This window comes from Apaloderma vittatum, unplaced genomic scaffold (genome assembly GCF_000703405.1).
Source record: "Apaloderma vittatum isolate BGI_N311 unplaced genomic scaffold, ASM70340v1 scaffold20182, whole genome shotgun sequence".
NCBI lineage: Eukaryota > Metazoa > Chordata > Aves > Trogoniformes > Trogonidae > Apaloderma > Apaloderma vittatum.
Window position 1 is genome coordinate 15519 of NW_009702141.1, and position 17875 is coordinate 33393.

The 17875-nt window shown below is 54.3% G+C and overlaps 1 protein-coding gene across 2 annotated transcripts; it reads right to left on the minus strand.

Annotated features, from left to right (window-relative positions):
* Positions 1-157: 157 nt before the first annotated feature.
* SEPT9 (septin 9) lies at positions 158-15624 on the minus strand. Of its 2 annotated transcripts, none has more exons than XM_009879446.1 (9): positions 15429-15624; positions 12512-12640; positions 11999-12080; positions 11016-11153; positions 4782-4899; positions 3712-3807; positions 2743-2839; positions 1245-1296; positions 158-465 (listed from the first exon to the last, which is right to left on the minus strand). In XM_009879446.1, exons 1-9 carry the CDS (start codon positions 15586-15588, stop codon positions 330-332), a joined length of 1008 nt encoding a protein of 335 aa, XP_009877748.1. In that variant the 5' UTR covers positions 15589-15624; the 3' UTR covers positions 158-329. The 2 variants fall into 2 exon arrangements, with proteins under 2 accessions (XP_009877748.1, XP_009877747.1); XM_009879445.1 differs by having other exon boundaries at positions 170-465; positions 3706-3807.
* Between the last annotated feature and the right edge of the window lie 2251 nt (positions 15625-17875).

Genomic DNA, 17875 nt, shown 5'->3' on the forward strand with positions numbered 1-17875 from the left:
CCCCAGCTCGGCTGTGGGGTCAGCGAGAGCCCGACCTCCACGGGGGGACGGACCCCAGCCCAGGGATGCTGGACCAGGGGGCTGAGAAGAACTGGGAGGAGGTTTATGTGTGGGGGGGGACGACAGGGGGGGATGAGCGATCGCCCCGTTCCGCACGACAGAGACGGCATCTGGTTATTTGGTCAGTTAACACTGGCAAGGGGGGGTTGGGAGGGCAGGGAGGGCGGGGGAAGAGGGACAGTGGCAAAGGATTTATATAAAAATAAAGGGGGAAGAGGGGAGAAATAGCGAGCGTGAGCGAGCAAGGTCCTGGCTACGGAGCGAGACGGTTACATTTCGTTAGCCACCAGCTCTTTGTCAGTCACGCCGTTGGAGAGTGAGCTCTGGCCCTCGTTCAGCCTCTTCACCCTGTAGGCTTCAAAGTGGATGTTGCTGGTAATATCCTTTATGTTCTGCATGTGCGTCCTGCGGGAAAGGGAGACGGGAGCAATCGCATCTCGCCGGGCGCAGGTTCAGCCCCAACCCTTGCACCTCCCAACCTCTGCTTTCACACACTCCCTGCAGCCCAAATTTCCCCTCCTGCTCTATAGGTTAACATTTTTAGGGCACAGGAGGGAAGCAAAGGCAATTCTAGGGAGGTAACACCCAGATGGGAAGACCTTGGTCCTGCAAGTCCCCAGGATCAGGTCTCGTAGTCTCCCACAACCAGCTGCCAGCAACAGCTCAGGCGTGTGGCTTATCTTGCAGCCAAATTTAGGAGCCCCATGTCCCTTCCAGTGAACCAAGGGGGCTCAGCCTCTCATTGCCCTGTAGCAGGGACACTTCTTTCAAGAGAGACTAGCAACTGCCCAGACCCCACGACGGCACTATCCTGGGATGCAGGAGGGTGAGACCTGGGGCTGGTGAGGGATCACTAAGGCCAAAAGGTTTCCCAGCTGGCTGCAGGCGAGCTGGAGCCATGCTGCAGGCTGCCAGCATTCCTGACCCGTCCCCTGCTCCCTCTCCTCCCTCAGCTCAGCACTGTGGCTGAGAAAAGCCCCCCGAAGCCCTGTCCCATTGAGTGAGGTCATCCCTCGCAGAGGGGCTGCAGCACTGCAGCAGGCAGGAAGGGGATGGATGGATGGATGGATGGGGGGATGAGCAGAGTGAAGCAGCGACTGCTTCAAGCTGGGCTGGGCTCTCCCCTTTCTTTGGATGCCACCTGGTGATCGAAGGCTACAGGGACAGGGCACAGTCCTACCAACCTGATGAGGAGGTCCCGCAGGTAGGCGAACTCACAGTGTGTCGTGTTCTCCACTGGTAGGAAGAGAAAGAAACCCATCAGCGAGCACCCATGGCATGATTACAGCAACCACTCAGGGTAAGGAGGGCCCTGTGGGGCTTCACCAGCTTGTGGAGGGCTGAGATGAGGACTTACCCCCAGGGGCTATAGAATGCAGGACTCAAGAGTCCTCTTTGCTGCTACAAGGCTGGTGATTTACCCAGGTACCTGCCCCAGCTCAGCATGACCAACTGACTGGTGAATGCTCTGACTGAGCATTCCCAGTCCTCTCCCACTATCTCCCACCAAAACAAGGAGTTCCCATCAGCATTTCCCACATTGACCCCCTGGACTTTGAACAAATGCAAGCTTAAATGGGCCCCAAACAAGGCAGCGAAAGGGACAGGGTAAGCTTTGCAGCAAGCACTGAGCACGGCTCCACAGAAATGTTTCATCCATGAGCATCCTGCAACACCCCGGGCACAGCAGGGATTGTGCCCCCCGGGCTGCTGCCATCTGACCAGGGCTTGGAGCAAGCCAGAGTATTTGCAAGAGGAAAAAATCAAGGGGTGTTGTTCCACCACAACTCGTCTGATGGCTCACAGTTTACCAGGCATCTGAACTTAAAAATCAATGTCCTTTTCAGATTTTTTTTTCTCACTCAAACATAAGCAGAAATGGCAAGAGAACAAATACCACTGTTCTGCAAAGGCTGCCCGTGGCCATGGCTGGGTCCTGGGGTCTCCCCGTGCTGAAGGCAGATGCCACACACAGAAGGTGAACGGTTTAACGAGCCAAACTAAACTCGGAGCTTCCAAGGACAGAGCACAAGAGGGCAGCAAAGCTTTAAAATACACCAGTTTTCCTGGCATCTTTTGTTGAGGCATCCCTCAACACAGGATTCCTATTCAAAAGACTTATAAATGAAAGAAACATGTAACATGAAGTGGAAGGTGGCACTGGAGACATGTCAGTTGGCTGGCAGGGACACAGAAATGTGTAGACGCACTGGACACGGGAGCCTTCATCTGGCCTTTAAGCCATGATTTAAAATGGGGGATAAAAAAAGAAAGGGGCTGATCAGATGAAGGTGGAGGAAAAGATTCCAGGAGGGCACCAGCCAAAGGCACGACGGAGCGTGCAGAGACCTACAGGTGCCTGGGGAAAGGCTCTAATCCGGTCTGGAGACACAGAGGCATCAGCATTTAACTGTGCAACCAAGCAGAAGCCAGACCACAAGACACCAAGAAGTGTCCCCTCAGGCACTCGGCAGCCCCCTAAGCACACACAAAGGCCCAGAATTCAGCGCAGAAGTATTGGCCAAGTTGTTTCCAGTCCTCAGACACCAGGGAAATGATTTTCTTTGGAGGGGCAGGCAAGCACTATATATACCTCAACTTCTGCTGCTGGCTTTGGACCTCATGACCTTCTATCAGAGCAGGGATTTGGGCTCAGGAGGTAGGGAAACAAGGACAAAGTACCTTCAATGGTGCCCCACTTGGTCTTCCTTCCAAGGATTCTTCTTCCATTAACCTGGTACTCCTGGTCACTGCCCACCACTGCAAATGGGATCATTTCCTGAGGAAAGAGAAAAAAAAAAGTTACGTTTTCCTCCTGAAAACTGGTCAGGAAACCAAGCCCATGAGCAAAGTCCTATGTCAAGCTGTTTTCAGGAGAGAGATTCACGGGATGAGCTGGTCTGTCCCTTATGCTCCTGAGCAGCGTTGCCTGCCAGGAGCCGCAGGCAGCCCAGGGCTTGGGCAGCAGCATCTCCCACACACGTGCCCAGTCCAGAACCAGTCAAAACGCAGCCCAAAACCAGTCCAGCCCAGCACTTCATCAGCAGGCAGCAGTGTACAGCCAAGGGCAAAGACACGATACTTCCCTGGGACTCACCCCAGCACCCACAACCTCTGCCTCAGCCATTTCCTGATCCAAGGCAGTATCTTTGTACTTAGAGTCCCTAGAAGAAATTTTTCTCCTTGAATTTGTCCGATCTACTAGCCAAAAAATAGTTAGCTACTTTCTGTAGCCAGGACCTGACAGCCATGAAAGCAGAGCAGCTGACAGGCAAGGGATGGGCAGACACCGGCACCCGCTGTGCCTGCGGCAGGGTGAGGGGCCAGGGGACCTCCCTGCCCACTGCTGGATGAGAAAACATTTGAAGAAAAGGGCTGGAGGAAGGAGCAGTGACGTGGACAGGAGAGGACACCTGCCCTAGGTGTCCTCCTCACCCTCTTTCTGTCCCTGCTCTGAGCTCTGGCAAGGTTCTTGGTCCTGGGCAGATGCCAAGACCCAGGTCTGGAGCAGACTCCATGGACAGGGGCACAGCAGCTTTGGAAAGAAAATAGAGGCACTTTGCAATAGACCCCTGTCCCCAGGACATCACCAGGCCCCGGAGCTCTAAGGCTCATCCAAGCACACCATCCCACAACACCACACACACTAACCCTGAATTTCTCATTCACGAGCCGGTCTTCGGAGTCTTCATCAAACTCCTTCTGAGGATACACGTCGATCCCATTGGCAAGAAGATCGGCCATTATCTAGGAGGGCAGAGCAGAGGAACACGTGAAGGAGACGCGGGCAGAGGAGCTTGCACTCCCACCACAGCAGCAGCTGCCTGCCCACCCAAGCAGCTCTCATGAGCAATGCCCAGCAGCAACATCTTCCCTCTCCATCCTGAACGCAGCCAAGCTGGGAGAGAGGCCTATGTGTAACTGCTGCATACCTACAGAAAGCACTTGCCCTGGAATCTCCGCAAGAACTTGGTGCTAAGACATGGTTCAAGCTGAGAGTGAGATCAAGTTATACGAGTTAGGTGGCCCCTAAAACTGGCCTTTTGGCAAGATCCCCTTTCCCTTTACTTCCCTGCAGTTCAGACTCAGACCAATGAGCTTGGTGGCTTGTTTTCCCCTGCAGGGAGTGCTGGGGCCATCATGCCTCCAGCCCCATCCAGCAGCTACACAAACCAACCCCCAAAGCGGGGCATCTCTTGGCAGCACGAGGCACACGTGCACAGAGGAAAGCCCATGCTTCGCTGTGGATTCAGAGAGACGCTCCTCAGCTCCCCACCAAGGGCATTTTATGCCTTGCTTCTTCTAATCTTGCCCAGCTGAGCTCAGAAGATCCATACTTTCTTTTTTTTTGGCTTGGTTCCTGCTGCACAGGATGGGTTTTTCCAGCCTCTATACTTCCCAAAGTAACAGAAACCAGCCTGAAAATATCAACAACAACAACAAAGGAGGCAGGAGAAACCAGCCCAAAGACTTGGAGCTCGAAACTTAACCTGAACTGTCAAAGATCCAAGAGAAACAGAAGGAATTGCTTGGAGCACAAGCCTTTCCTGCGGCCACGTGGGATCACTCCGAGCTGCAGCCGGAGGAATGCGCTGGGCTCCCGGCCAGGAGCTCGCCTTCCCAGCCCAGCTGGGGCAGGGGGAGCTGGGGAGGCAAAAAAGGGCCGGAGGGGATGGGGTACGAGGGATGGTGAGCCCCAACAAGAGCCGCCAGCCCCTTACCCTCTGTTTGAAGTAGTCCCTCTCCTCCAGCGTTAACGTGTCGGCTTTTGCAATCACAGGGACGATGTTGACCACTTTGCTCAGGCGTTTCATGAACTCGATGTCTAGCGGTCGAAGCCTGAAAAATACAGCAGAAAAAAGGGGATTCACGCACTGATAGTGAGGTGAGGGCTGCTGCAACCCCCCGGCAGAGAGGGAGCATTCAAAGACTAGACACAAAGGAGGAAGCGTTTGCTTTCAGATAGGACAAATACATTTTCTTAAAAACACGACAGCACCCGTCCTTCTCAGAGGCAGTTTGCAGACAAACACTTAAAACGTTTCCCTTTCAAAGCACCCTGCTATCGTCCGCAGACCCTCCAAAGCCCCCTGAAGTGGGAGAAGACTTTTATCTCTGCGCGGATGCTCGGCCGCAGAGGACTGCGGGAACTTGCCCAAAGCCACGTGTGTCCTTGGCAGAGGTGGGATGAGAGCACAGCGATGCTGGCTGTGGGGCCAGCCTGCTCGCGACGTACAAATCAAACTGGGGACAGACTACCTCCAGCCCTGTCCAAGCTGTCACCCACCTCAGGTCCCGCTCCCACTCCCTCCTGCGCTGAGCGCCAGCCCGCTGTCATGCACAAGCCAGGATTGCATCTCGCATCCATGGGGTGAGATTAAAAAAGGCTCTCCTAATTCTCCAGGGGCTTGTGGGGCGCAGAAGAAATCCTGCTTGTTCCAGAGGGCAAAAATGTCAGAAAATCTCTACGCTGAAAGCCTCAGCAGAGGCAAAGTGCAGTGATTGTGCAACCCCAATGATCAGTCCTCGGGGAAATCCCTCCCTGCTAAATGCTCCCGCTGACAGCAGGGACGTGACCTCCGGTGCCACGCTGCCTCGTGTCCAAGGGCTGCAGACAGGGGTGAGGGCGCCTGGCCACGACACTCCCTCGCTCCTCAGTTCTCCCTGAAGGTGTTTTTCCAAGCCAGCGGGGAGGAAAGCCTTCCTTGGGACATGTCCATTTGCTGCAGGTCCCCTTGGTGGTTCTGGAGGTGATGGGGACATCTGCCCTTGCAGGACAGTTGAGCAGATGTTGCCTTGGACAAGGCAACCTGGAGGTTCCAGGCGAGAACAGGCTACAGGAACATCTTTAGGGTTCTCACACATTAAGGAGCCTGTCTGAAACAAGCCCTCGCTGAAAGCACACAGGGAAGGAGCAAAAAGGTGAATGCCAGAGCCCCAGCAGCAAAGGGACACCTCCGCCATTTGTACGTCCTCATGACCTCCAGTGGTGACACGTGACAGCAAGACACAACCCGACTTGTCTTTGGTGGGGCAGAGAGAGGGGAAATCACCTTTCAGAGGAGCCACAGGCTTCAGTGGCAGAGCTGGGGCCAAGAACAAGACCTCCCCAAGGGCAGACCAGCCCTGTGCCACGAGCCAGGGGCCCATAACAGCAGGGAAGAAACCAAAATATACGGGACAGTGACTTAAAATGCCCAGGTGCAAGCAGGTGCCCAGCAGGAGCCCTGTGTGGAGGAACACGGAGCAGAGCAGAGCCCTCGAGGAGAATATGACCATGAACGTGCTCAAGCCAAACCCCACCATGGCCTTCTTGGGCCGTACAAAGGGCTCAGAGACCCCCGAGATCCAGCACAGCTCCTGCAAACCCAGCTAGAGTCATAAGAGTGCCACGGGGAAGGAGTTGACCCCGCTCCGAGGCAGTCCCGAGGCAGTATCCCCATCTCACGAGGCCACCCCTTCCCAGCTCCAGCGCCAAGGGAGGGACATCCAGCCCCAGAGAGACCCACTCAGCTCCGGCTGATGTGAAAACAGCTCAAGGCTGCTCCAGTTCAGCCAGCACTGGCGACCCAGTCAAGCCCGTCCCTGGTCAAACCCTCTCCCAGGGATCAGGCTGGACTGTGCCAGGTGGACCTTCTCCCCTCACACTATTGGCACACATAGCCCAGAGCACATCATTAGCGTGCAGACAAACGAGCTCCTAACACAAACTAGGGAGTCAGAGATCACCCTGGGCCTCAGGAAAGAAAGAGTTTGGCTATTGAAAAAAAAAAAAGAAAGAAAGAACAGAAAAAAACCACAAAGAAACCCCCATGGACACATCTAAGCAGACTTGCTGCTGGCAAACATTGTTTGGAGCTCTGCATAATGTATTTCCCAGACCTCCAAGGAAGTAATGCAGCTATGCTTCTCTCCCAGCAGACTTCTTTCCCCTCCTCTCTCTTTGCTATTTTTCAAACAATTTTTCCCTTCTAAAAGCCTCTTCCCTACTGAGACCACGTTCCTGCCTCTTTCATCAGCTCTTCTTTCAGTGTGAAGACCAGGATGCACACGTAGCCGATGCAGACGAAGTCAAAATCAGCCAAACAGTTGAGTTTCAGCTCGACTGACATGTAAAAGCCCCATTACCGAGCCTTCACCAATAACCAGAGGATGCTGGCAGTGAGCCTGAGAGCAGGAGGCAGAGCCAGCCCACAGCCCTGCCCGTGTCCACCAGCATCCACGCAGGCACAGTGCCCACGTCTCGCACCCAAAGCCAGAAGCGCCCAAGGCACCTCTGGCGAGACTTTCTGCTCCGATGGGCTTCTGCAAGTGCCTCGTCCATGGAGGTCACCTCCCACGGGCACCTCCCTGCACCACGCTGGAGAACAGCAAGGGAACCAAGGGGCAGACCCCAGAAGAACAAACTATGCTCCTAAGAGTATTTTGCAAGTTTCTGGATATTCTCTCAATTCCTCCCAGATAGCCCCCTCAAAAACTGAAGTATTTAAAAGAAAGTGATTCTCTTCACTAAGACCAAGACCCGTTGCTAGACATCGTGCTCATATGAAGACACCAAAGGAGAATAAGTGGCTTGAGACAATCATGAGTGCAAAAAGCTTGACTGGCACTAACAGCCTTGTACAGACCCAGGCGGACCCAGTCAAGGTCAGGATGGGGCAAGCCCAGACCTAATTCCTCTTCAAGTCCTGTGAGGCAGAGCCCCGGAGCGTAGGGACTTGTGCTGCTGTCTGCAGGGACCAGTTTTGGCGTTTAACCACCACCATCCCGTGACAAGCATCTGAATTTGGTTCACCTGCACAAAACATCAACACCAGCACACGGCGAGGATTAGCACTGAAACCCTGATATACAAAAATACGCAAAACAGCAAGAGAAAGCAGGTAATTTCATTTCAGGTGTGCACGATCTGCTCCAAGCAGATCACAAAGGAGAGGGTAGAACTCAAGAGGAAAAAGCAACTGTTCTCTTCCCCCTTACCCAAATGATCCCCAATATTATTAACTTGCAACTAGACACATACACGCTTTGGGCTTTGCTGTGAGGGGGTGGAGGAGCTCTAAGGGGAGTGGATGGGCTGGAGCAGGAGCTGTGGGAAGGGCTCCAGCCCACCCTGAATGGTGCTGCTTGCTCCCCATCTCCTCTTGCAATGGGGATGGGGAAAGCAGAGTGGCTGGGCACACATTATTTTTGCACTGCCTGCAGCCACCATGCACAGACAGGATCTAAGCAGAGGCTCGCTCCTCGAAATGCCACTATAGGAATCAAAATCTGCGGCGAGCTGCAAAGTTATTTCCTTTTGGTTGTGTCCCAGATCAAAACAGCAGCAAGAATTTGAGCGGCGCACAAAGCAAACACCAGCGAGCGCCCAGCCCCAGGACCCATCAGTCTGCTCGAGGGACCCGGCGGGCACCCAAGAGGGTCAGCTGGCACGGCGCACGGCAGTGGATGGCAGCCCATCAGCCAACAGCTCTGGCACAGGCAGAAAAGGGGCTGTCGAGGCCGGGATGGTGTTTCAGAGTCCGTTCCAGAGCCAAGCAGTGCTTCACCAGGGGCACAGCTGAGAAATTTATTGGGTGGCAAAGAGCTGGGCTCACGTCGCTGCAGCCAAAGGCCCCTGCCAGCATGTTACTTAGCCTTGGCAAGCAGGGTTTAGGGGACCGTTACAAGAAGGGCAGGCTGGTTGTGAACTAGATGGGTGGCAAAACCTGGCCCAAACTCCCTGCAAAGAGAGACAGCAGTGACATTTCTCCACTGGTTAACCCCTCTGCTGCCCAGATGGGAAGGCCAGACTGGAATGGAGCTGAGCAATCGTCTGCTCCAGCCTCTCAACCCATGCACCTGGTTAATTGCTTTTTTTTAAACATCCTTTTTATTTAAGAGATAAGAAAGCTCTCACCCAATAACCTGGCAGGCTTAGTCCCAGCTGCTTGCAGCATCCATGGGCCAGGGAAGGGATACTCAGTGCTGTGCTGTGCCCCTCCACGTGAGCAGGAGGGACAGACGGACACCAGTCCCCGTCACTTCCCAGAGAAGCCAGAGGCACCAGAGCAAAGACCTTGATGCGATTCCTGTGCCCTTCTGCAAGGGACCACGGACTGCCTGCCTTGGCACAGGCACACACCTCTACTCAACCTTGTGTGACAACCCCATGACAAGGCCTCCCAAGCCCCTTGTCCTCTAAAACGAGCGTGATCCTCTGCTACCAGCACCAGGAGAGGTGGCCACGCCATCCATCCATGCCTGCAGACCATGGGTAGCATTGGGGAAAACCTGTCTGTGATGGTAAGAAACGTAATTTGGGCTTCACAAAGGAGCAGAAAGGAAACCCACCGCTTGCTCGAGCTCTCAGGAGAAGCAAAACTTCCCCCTGACTTCTCCCTCCTGGTAGGTTTTGTCCCCTTTCACTCATTCATCATCTTATCTCCATCACATGGCAGGAGAGGACGCGTGGGACACAGGCCAGGTCTGACACCAGGGCACTGAGGCGCTGCCCCCAACCCAGGGCCTGGGGGGCTACGGAGAAGGAGGATCAGCACGGGGCTCAGCAACAACAGCAGCCTCCAACCGCCAGGCTTGCTCGGATATTGGAAACACATGTTTGTCGGAGAGAAAGAAATAAAAAAAGCAGCTGAATACCCACGCAATTGCTGTTAGCTGGCGGGTGAGAGAAACCAGAGCACAGGGCTGGAGAGGCTCCGGCGGGGGGTAAGGACACGGGGGGCCAGGACGGGCAGCTGCCCCCACCCAAACTGTGCAGCCCTTGTGCAGGTCAGGTATCTGCAGGGTCTAAGCCTCGGGCACGCTTTTAAGAGTTAAACAGCCACAGCAACGAGAAAAACCTTGAAAAAGCTAGAGCATAGCAAAAGCTGCAACACCCCGACCTGATGAGGCAGGGTCTGAAGATGGGGGCTGAGATATGAGGGATCGATGCACCAGACTGGCCTAAAAATGTCACCTCCCTCTGAAACATCTTCTGCTTTGTCATGTTAAACCATAAACATTTTGTCAGCCCCTCTGCTCCCAGTCAACAGCCAGTTACACCAGCAGAGCATAACTGGCCCATGCAGCCATGCTATTCCAGTGAAGGATGCATTTTTGGTCTACCCACTGACAGAAGCAAAACAAAGTCTTCTCTATTGGAATAAATCTCTACACGGGGAAGAGGAAAAGGCTGACATTAATACAGTGCTGGCGGCTTAAGTTTACTTTTGAAAGCAGATCCCCCAAAAAATCCCCACACAGACAGAGCCAGAAGTGGAAGGAATTGACACAAATCAAAAGGAAACTTAGGTCTCATTTTCTGTTGTGATACTTGGAAGTCACATTTTTCAAGGCACTTTAAGCACCCCAGATTTTCACTGCAGGCTGCACGCCTAAGGAAAAAAAAAGAAAGAAAGAAAGCAAAAAAAAAAAAAGGAGCGAGATCTGAGCCTTTGATGCTGTCAGTTGAGAAGTGCCAGAGCCAGGAGAACACTGCACTGAGTAAACTACATCCCACTTGCAGACTAGTCAAACAACCTAGAAAATACCCTTAAAGGATGAGGGTGTTTACTTCCCCGGTAGTGCAAGGAAAACCGGCTGCTCCCCTTACAAAGGCTGCAAAAAAAATTAACGTTCTGTTTGCAAAGGCAGCTCTTCTGTCCCATTTGAGAGCTTAGTAACTGGAGTCTGCCCTCGGCTGAGCAAGCAAGGCGACCAAAGCAACGCTCAGAGTGGCTCTGATGGCCCCTTGGAAGGGAAAATGCCCCGTTTCTCTGGGGTGCAGCAGCTCTGCTGTGTTATTCCGGGGGCTCCAGATGCTATAGCCCTAGGAAGGACAGCTTCACGCTGTCCTCAAGCTCCTCAGGAAACACGAGGGGATCCCAAGAATGACCCTGAGGGCTGAGCTGCCCAAGACCCAGCATGGGAGAGGGAAGCCCCGAGGCTCTGAGCAAGGAGGGCAGGGTACGTACGAGTGGCCGGTGGCTGGGATGAAGTATATACAGCAATGCACCCGCGTGTCAGGGATCCGCTTCTTCCGGTTAATGTTGATTTCCTCCTGCAGGTACTTCTCGTACTGGTCGTTTATGAACTTCATGATGGGCTGCCAGCTGCAGAGAGAGAGGAACACGGGACCATATGGGTTTGTGTGAGGGATCTGGACCACCCTGAATCTCCTATGTGGCCTGATGGCATGAAGCAGAGCCCACCAAGCTGGGGACGCTCAGCATCTTACAGAATCCCACAAAACAAACGAAAACACACTCACACGGGAAATGTTTACGCTCCTGTCAGCTCCCGCTCATGCAGCAGGGAAATCACACATCTCATGCGTTGACCCCTTGGCAATTCCACGCACTGCAGCAGGAGGGGATTTACTGGCTGGTTTAGACAAGCAAATGCCTAAAACGTCCTCCCTTTTCTCCTCCTGGACCCAGCTGCTGAGCAGGACAGGGCCCAGAGCATCCCTTGGCTCCCTGTGCAATGTCACGGCACAGGAGCAAGAGCATCATCAAACCCCACAAGCCCAGCCCAGCTTGCAGGGAAGAGGAACTACGTGCCATGGGCCAGCCAGGCCAGTCCTGCCCCGGCCCAGGGTGGCCACCCTGCACAGCCAGCCACTGTCTCAGGGACTCCTGGCAGAGTTCAGCCTTCAGAGCCACATGAGCGAGGTCAGGGGACCGGCCACGCCAGCACGCAGCTGCTCCCAGCCGCAAACAAAGGTTGTCTCATGCCCGGAACAGCCGGATGTTTGTGGGCTCTCACGGGGTCCAGAATCAGCCCCGGGGAGCATGGCACCACGCTGCCGTCCACAACAACCCTCTCCCCTGCTCGCCGCGGAGCGTGGGTGGCACAGGACCAGGCTACTGCCCTCAGCATCAGCTCCAGGTCGAGATACGCTGGGGTGTAGCTACATTCCTCTGCACTGGTCCCCAGGTCAGCACAGCCAGCTCACCAGTTCTCATTGTTGATGTGGTCTCCAAAGCCCGGGGTGTCGATGACTGTCAGCTTCATGCGGACTCCCTTCTCTTCAATCTCTGAAATGGAGAGGAAAGCCAATGCGTGAGGCAAGCATGGATGGGTGTTCTGGCCAAGCCCACCCTCTCAAAACCAGCTGGAGGGCTGGAGCTTGCTCCCAGGGAAGAAACACACTTTCACAGCTTCCAAGAGGCACAAATCAGCCCTCCAAAGGGATGCAGCATTGATCTGCCCTGAAATATAACTCCCATGGCCACCTCCCTTGTTCCCTTCCATCACAATTAACTCGATGCTGGTGGATTAAAAAAAAAATTTAAAAAAAAAAAAAAAAGTCTTCTCAGCCCTGCAAGCACCTCTGGACGGTGAAAGCCCCTTCAGAGAGATGAGAGCAGCAGCTTAGTGGAGGTCCACAACCCCTGTGAGCCCCCAGAGACACAAGGCAGTGCAGAATCAAAAGCCAAAGCACCAGGTGGGATCTGCAGAGCCTCACCGTGAGTGATGGATTTGATTTCAATGGTCTTGGGGATCCGCTCTTCAGAAGTCGGCTGTACAGATTTCCGGCTGATTTTGGATTTGAAGAGGGTGTTGATTAATGTGGATTTCCCCAAGCCACTCTGACCTGGAAAAGAGCAACAGAAACCACAGTCAGCGCTCACTCATTTCTGGGCTGTTTTTTCAGGGGCCAGGGGATGGGGATGCTGATGGGCTCAGCCCACACCGGATCTGCAGGAGGGAGGTAAAAGCCTTCTCTGCAGCCTCCCTGGCTCAAGAAGCTTTAGTCCATCCCAGGCAGGAGGACGCTGTGAGCAGCGAACACCTTCCCCGGCTCCGAAGCAGCCGGCTTGCTGGGAATGAGTAGGTCAAGAGCTGGTTCCTTGCATCCAGCCGAAACCACAGCAACCCCGAGAACAGACAGACATCGTCAGGGATGTTTTAAGGGCTGCCGTGATGCTCAGTAACCCTGAAGGAGGGCATGGGGACCAGGGGAAGGGGCAGCCTGACACATCTGTGCCTTTACCCTCCCACAGCCTCCCCTGTCTAGCTCCACAGGAAAAGACTTCGGAGCAGCTTTGCAAGCCCTGAGCTGAACAGGATTAACAGCAGCAACAGCCTTCTAAACCTCAGCCCTGCAGCACGTGCTGCTGCTCCCCTGCCGGACTTGCTTTTGCAATCGGACCAGCTGGCTGCACGGATCCCTTTAAGCAGGTCTAGGCCAGGAGATCCTCCGAGTTCCACAAACAACATCCCAGGAAGCACATCAAATTCCACAACTTTAGGGTAAACAGCTTTTAGAGAGAAGCACTTTCATACTTTATATCCCCAGAGCTGAGGCTGATCTGTGTGGAAAGGACACCAGCAGCTCTCGTATCTCCAGACCAGCTGTGTGAGTTTGGAGAACAATTTTTCCAGAGCAAATCCTCAAAACCCAGTGAGCAGACATTCTGTACCCCCTGCAATCACTGCAGAGCTCCTGCACACACCATGGGGGCCCCTTCGACCCCATTCTGCCGAGCCACCTTGCACCCAGCTATCGCGGCACCATCACCAGTGTCGTCTTGGCACCACGGAGCATCTCTAAGCACAGAATCAGCAAGGGTTTCACCTCCATCCTGACCCATCCAAGGTCCTGACCCATCCAAAGGCACCCAGAGCTAAGCCAACAGTAGGGTTAACCAGCACACTGGCACTAGGCATCACCTCCTGTCCAGCCCACTGCCTGATCCAACAGCAATTTAGAGCTGAGTTTGCAACACTACCGATGGCACACTGCAATCCTGCACAAGAAAATTCAGTTTGCCAGCCACTATCACAGCTGGACCAGGGTCAGGTGCTCCTGATTCTCTTCTGCCTGAAAACACACGGGGCCAAGTGCCAACAGGCCTGGAGCTGTGAATGCAGAGAGCCAAAGCAAAGCTCTCACTGCACTGCTCATCATCCAACAGGGCACGTGGGGAGAGGGGAGGGAAGTGGGGGGAAACCTTTTGTACAGGGACCCTGGTACACAGGGCAGAGGGTTTGCAAAAAGCCCCATGACAAGGACAGGGTGTGGGTGAGTGATCCCCCCAGCGCTCACCTCCTGTGCAGGACAGGTCACCTCCATCCCTGCATCTCCCGCCCCTAAAACAGCGATTGCAGACTTCAACGCAAGGGCTTGCAGCTTAGGCTGGATGGGAATAAAGAGGCTAAACTAATCCCTAAAAGCCCGACCTAGAGAAATGCAGCAGGACAAGGGCTGGCTGCTGCCTGCCGGCCTCACCAGAGCACCCCTTCCCTGGAGGTGAAGTGCTGCTCCTCCCGCACCCCTCCCCGCATCTTCTGGGAGGGCCAGAGCTCGCTGTGTTTACGCTGCCATGAATTCCCCAGCCTGTAAACAGTCAGCTCAGGGCCTGCCAAGGGAAGAACAATGTTTTCCAGCCGTGTTACAGCGCAGGCTTTCATACCACACACAGCGCTGCCAAGGCAAAGCCTTCCTGAACATCCCTCCGCATCTGCAAAGCAGAAAGCCGAGGCGCTGCCGCGGCACAGCCTGCTCGCAGAGGGACGGGTGCCTCTTCTGGCAGGGAAACGAGGGCTCAGCTCATGCAGTCTTGCTTGCGGACTCTCGGGATGAGTGTTGAGATCCCTCTGCCCCGGGAGTGCTGCTTCACTGGCAGCAAAGAGCTGGATTTGTTAAAAAAATAACCTTCTGCAGTGGCCAGGTTTGCCAGGATCTCCCAGCTCAGGGAACCCTCCACATAGATCAATTCGTGTAAGAAATGGGAAAGGCAAAGCACGAGCAGAGCTCACTGAGAAGCTACAGCACACTACTAGTATGTTTTACAAATCTAGCAGACTCTGGATCAGGCCCTCCTGTAACCCCAAGAAGCCCCCCTGGGCAGCAGGATTTGGACACGCAACCTTCCAGCCCTCCCTCCCTGCACGTGGACACCCTTTGGGACGCTCTCATTCCCCTTGTGTCACACTGCGGATCCCCACAGTAGTCACCAGTAGCAGAAGCTACTCAGGCCAAATGACCTGGCTATGCAAACCCCTCTTGCTGGTCTTTATTCCCACCAGTAAATCACATGTGCCATTTCTTCCCTGGTACTGGGAGAGCAGGCAAGGCATCAGGGAGTCCTGACACCCCTTGAGGTGCTCCCCTCTGGGACGTGCCTATAGGTACAGCAGCCCAAGTCACGGGAAGATGTGTGGGACCACGAACCACATCACACAGACGGCTTTAAGGACAGCTGAATTCAAGCCAGCTCCTCAGGAGCAGGGTTTGCTGACTCCTAAGGCACAGACCCCAATGCTGAGCCCGAGCTGCTGCTCCCAGGGAGACTCCCAAGAGGACAAACATTGTCACAGAGGAACAAAAACAGCTCGCTGAGCACGTCGTGGGCAGCTGGCGCAGGGGGAGAACTCACCCACGACCATGATGTTGAACTCAAACCCCTGCTTCATGGCTTTCCGTCTCATCTGCTCCAGGATGGCGTCTATCCCCACGTAGCCAAAGTCCGCAGCCGGTTTCTCCGGCCGCGTCGGTGCCGCCTGCTTGGGGCCAGCATCCCGTGGAGCGTCCGTCATGCCGGGTGTGTGGCTGGGAACGGCCTCTGGACCTGCGGAGGCAAGGAGAGGGCGGTCAGGAGGGGCAGCGATGGGATGCTGCTCCTGGCAGGGAATGAAAGGAGCTGCCTGTTGCATCCAAAGCAGGAATAAAGCCCAGGCAGGGGCTCAGGGCACCGGGAGGCTAAGAAGGGAGACGCGCGCGGGATCTTCCTGCACCTGTAATTACATTAAATATGGGATTCTCTTTCTTAACTCACTGGATTCTCCTTGATCCCTGCCCACATGACCAAGCCTGCTGCAGCAAAAGGATGCTGCTACGAGGGGAGAAGGCACCCCAGGTCCCGCAAGCAGACGATCTAATGCTGTGCAGCGGGGCCCAGCACTGACAAAGTCCTTGGCACAAGTCTGGGAGTTTATTCAGTGAACGACGAAGGCTTTTAGCAACACAGCCCTGTGTCCAGGCGCTGCCATTAATGGTTTGTAGACCTGCACAGCCTATGCAGATTGCTGGTGTGAGTGTCTGAGTTTCGGGGAACTGGATGGCTTTGCAGACACAGAGAGTCCTCAGCATCTACCGACACGTGCCTCCCTCAAGCTCCAGCCGACGCAGCGCAGAGGCTGCGGGCCCCGGCTTGCAGGAAGCCCAAATCCCAAGGCATCTGCATCAAAACGGGTCACGCCAGACAACACCCACGCAGCCATGAAGTTCTCCCGATCCTGCTCTCATTCTGCCAATATCTCAAAGAACCCAAACCCTTCGGCTTCCTGCAGAGACAGGGCCCTTGTCTCCCCTGCAAGACAGCTCCGGGCTAGCAACGCACTTCAGGAGAAGCAAGCGTACACCTGCCGCCCCATTGAACACTCTGTAATGAAAACTGGGGGCCCATCCATTCCCCCAGGGACCAGCATTTGCCAACAGAAAGGACGAACTGCCACAAGAGTCTGCTCCCAACCAGCCCCAGCTGCTCTGCTGAGATATACCAAATACCCTGAAAGCAGAGCATGCACAAGACCTCTGCAAGCTCCTGGAGGCATCAGCCACACAGGGCAAGCTCCTCTAACAGAGGCACAGCGAGAAAGATTTTAAGAAAACACACACCTGAGAGCCCTCCCCACCCCAGCTGCTGCTGACTGACGTCAAGGCCCCTGCAACCACCGGCCTAAGCAAGCATTTTATTTTTGTTAAGCCTTTTGCAATGCTTATTTACTTGTTATTAGATTATTAACAACAAAAGCATTATTATCTGCAAAGGACTTATTACAAAGTATTCATCCTCGTTCCTTCAAATAGAAACATGACTCAGCTCATCTCCTCACCCCACTGTTAGTTCTGGCCTGCCTTGTTTTCTCTCCTGCCCTCCCTCCATCCATCCAAAGGGATTTGTCTCAAGGAAAGTGGCTGGTCCAAAGGGGATCCTCCAAACACAAGCCCATCATCTCTCCTCCTCTGGTGAGGAACAGGAGCTGCAGAAGCAGTGTCAGACCAGAGCCTGCTGGGGTCTGCAAGGCGGAAGCACTCATTTCCTGCGAGCAAAGCACACCCAAATACGGCCCCAGCAGAAAAAAAAATAGAGAAAAATAATAAAAAGCAAACCCAGAACTAATCCCAATGACTGTTGGGTCATGCTGGGGCTTTGAGCAACCTGACCTAGTAAAAGCTGTCCCTGCCCATGGCAAGGGGGTTGGAAGTAGATGATCTTTAAGGTCTCTTCCAACTCAAATCATTCTTTGATTCCATGAACAGTTTTTTCCAATCCTCAAGCCCGGGCTGTGCAGACCAGCGTTACTCACAGAGCTATTAGAGCAAACACACCACAGCTGACACACACAGTAGCAACACGCTCCTCCCAGGGCACCCAGGGAGGGATTCAGGCTATTGCACAGCTGGCAACGCGCTGCCCCTCGCAAAGCCGGCCAGCCCGGCGTGCCCCAGCTCTCCCCGTATTAGCCCCGATCCAAAATGACAAGGCCAAAAGCAGAAAGAATTCCTACGTACCACTAGGGGGGAAAAAAAAAAAAGAAAAGAGAAAAAAAAAAAGACTAAATCACGTGGAAAATATGCTGCCACCGGCAGCAGCACTGGGTTATGCAATGGCTTTAACTCCTACAGGCACCACTTGCACGCACGGGACAGAGTCCGAAGTGTACCGGCCCCACGGGATGGGACAGCAGCCTGGGAAACTGGTGCACATAAGGCCCAGCAGCACGCACAGGGAAATTAAGAAATTAAACAAAGGGAGGAGAAAGCCACCCTCCCCTTGCAATGAAGGCCAGGGGCATCTCCAGCACCTCCTGGGCGCTGCTC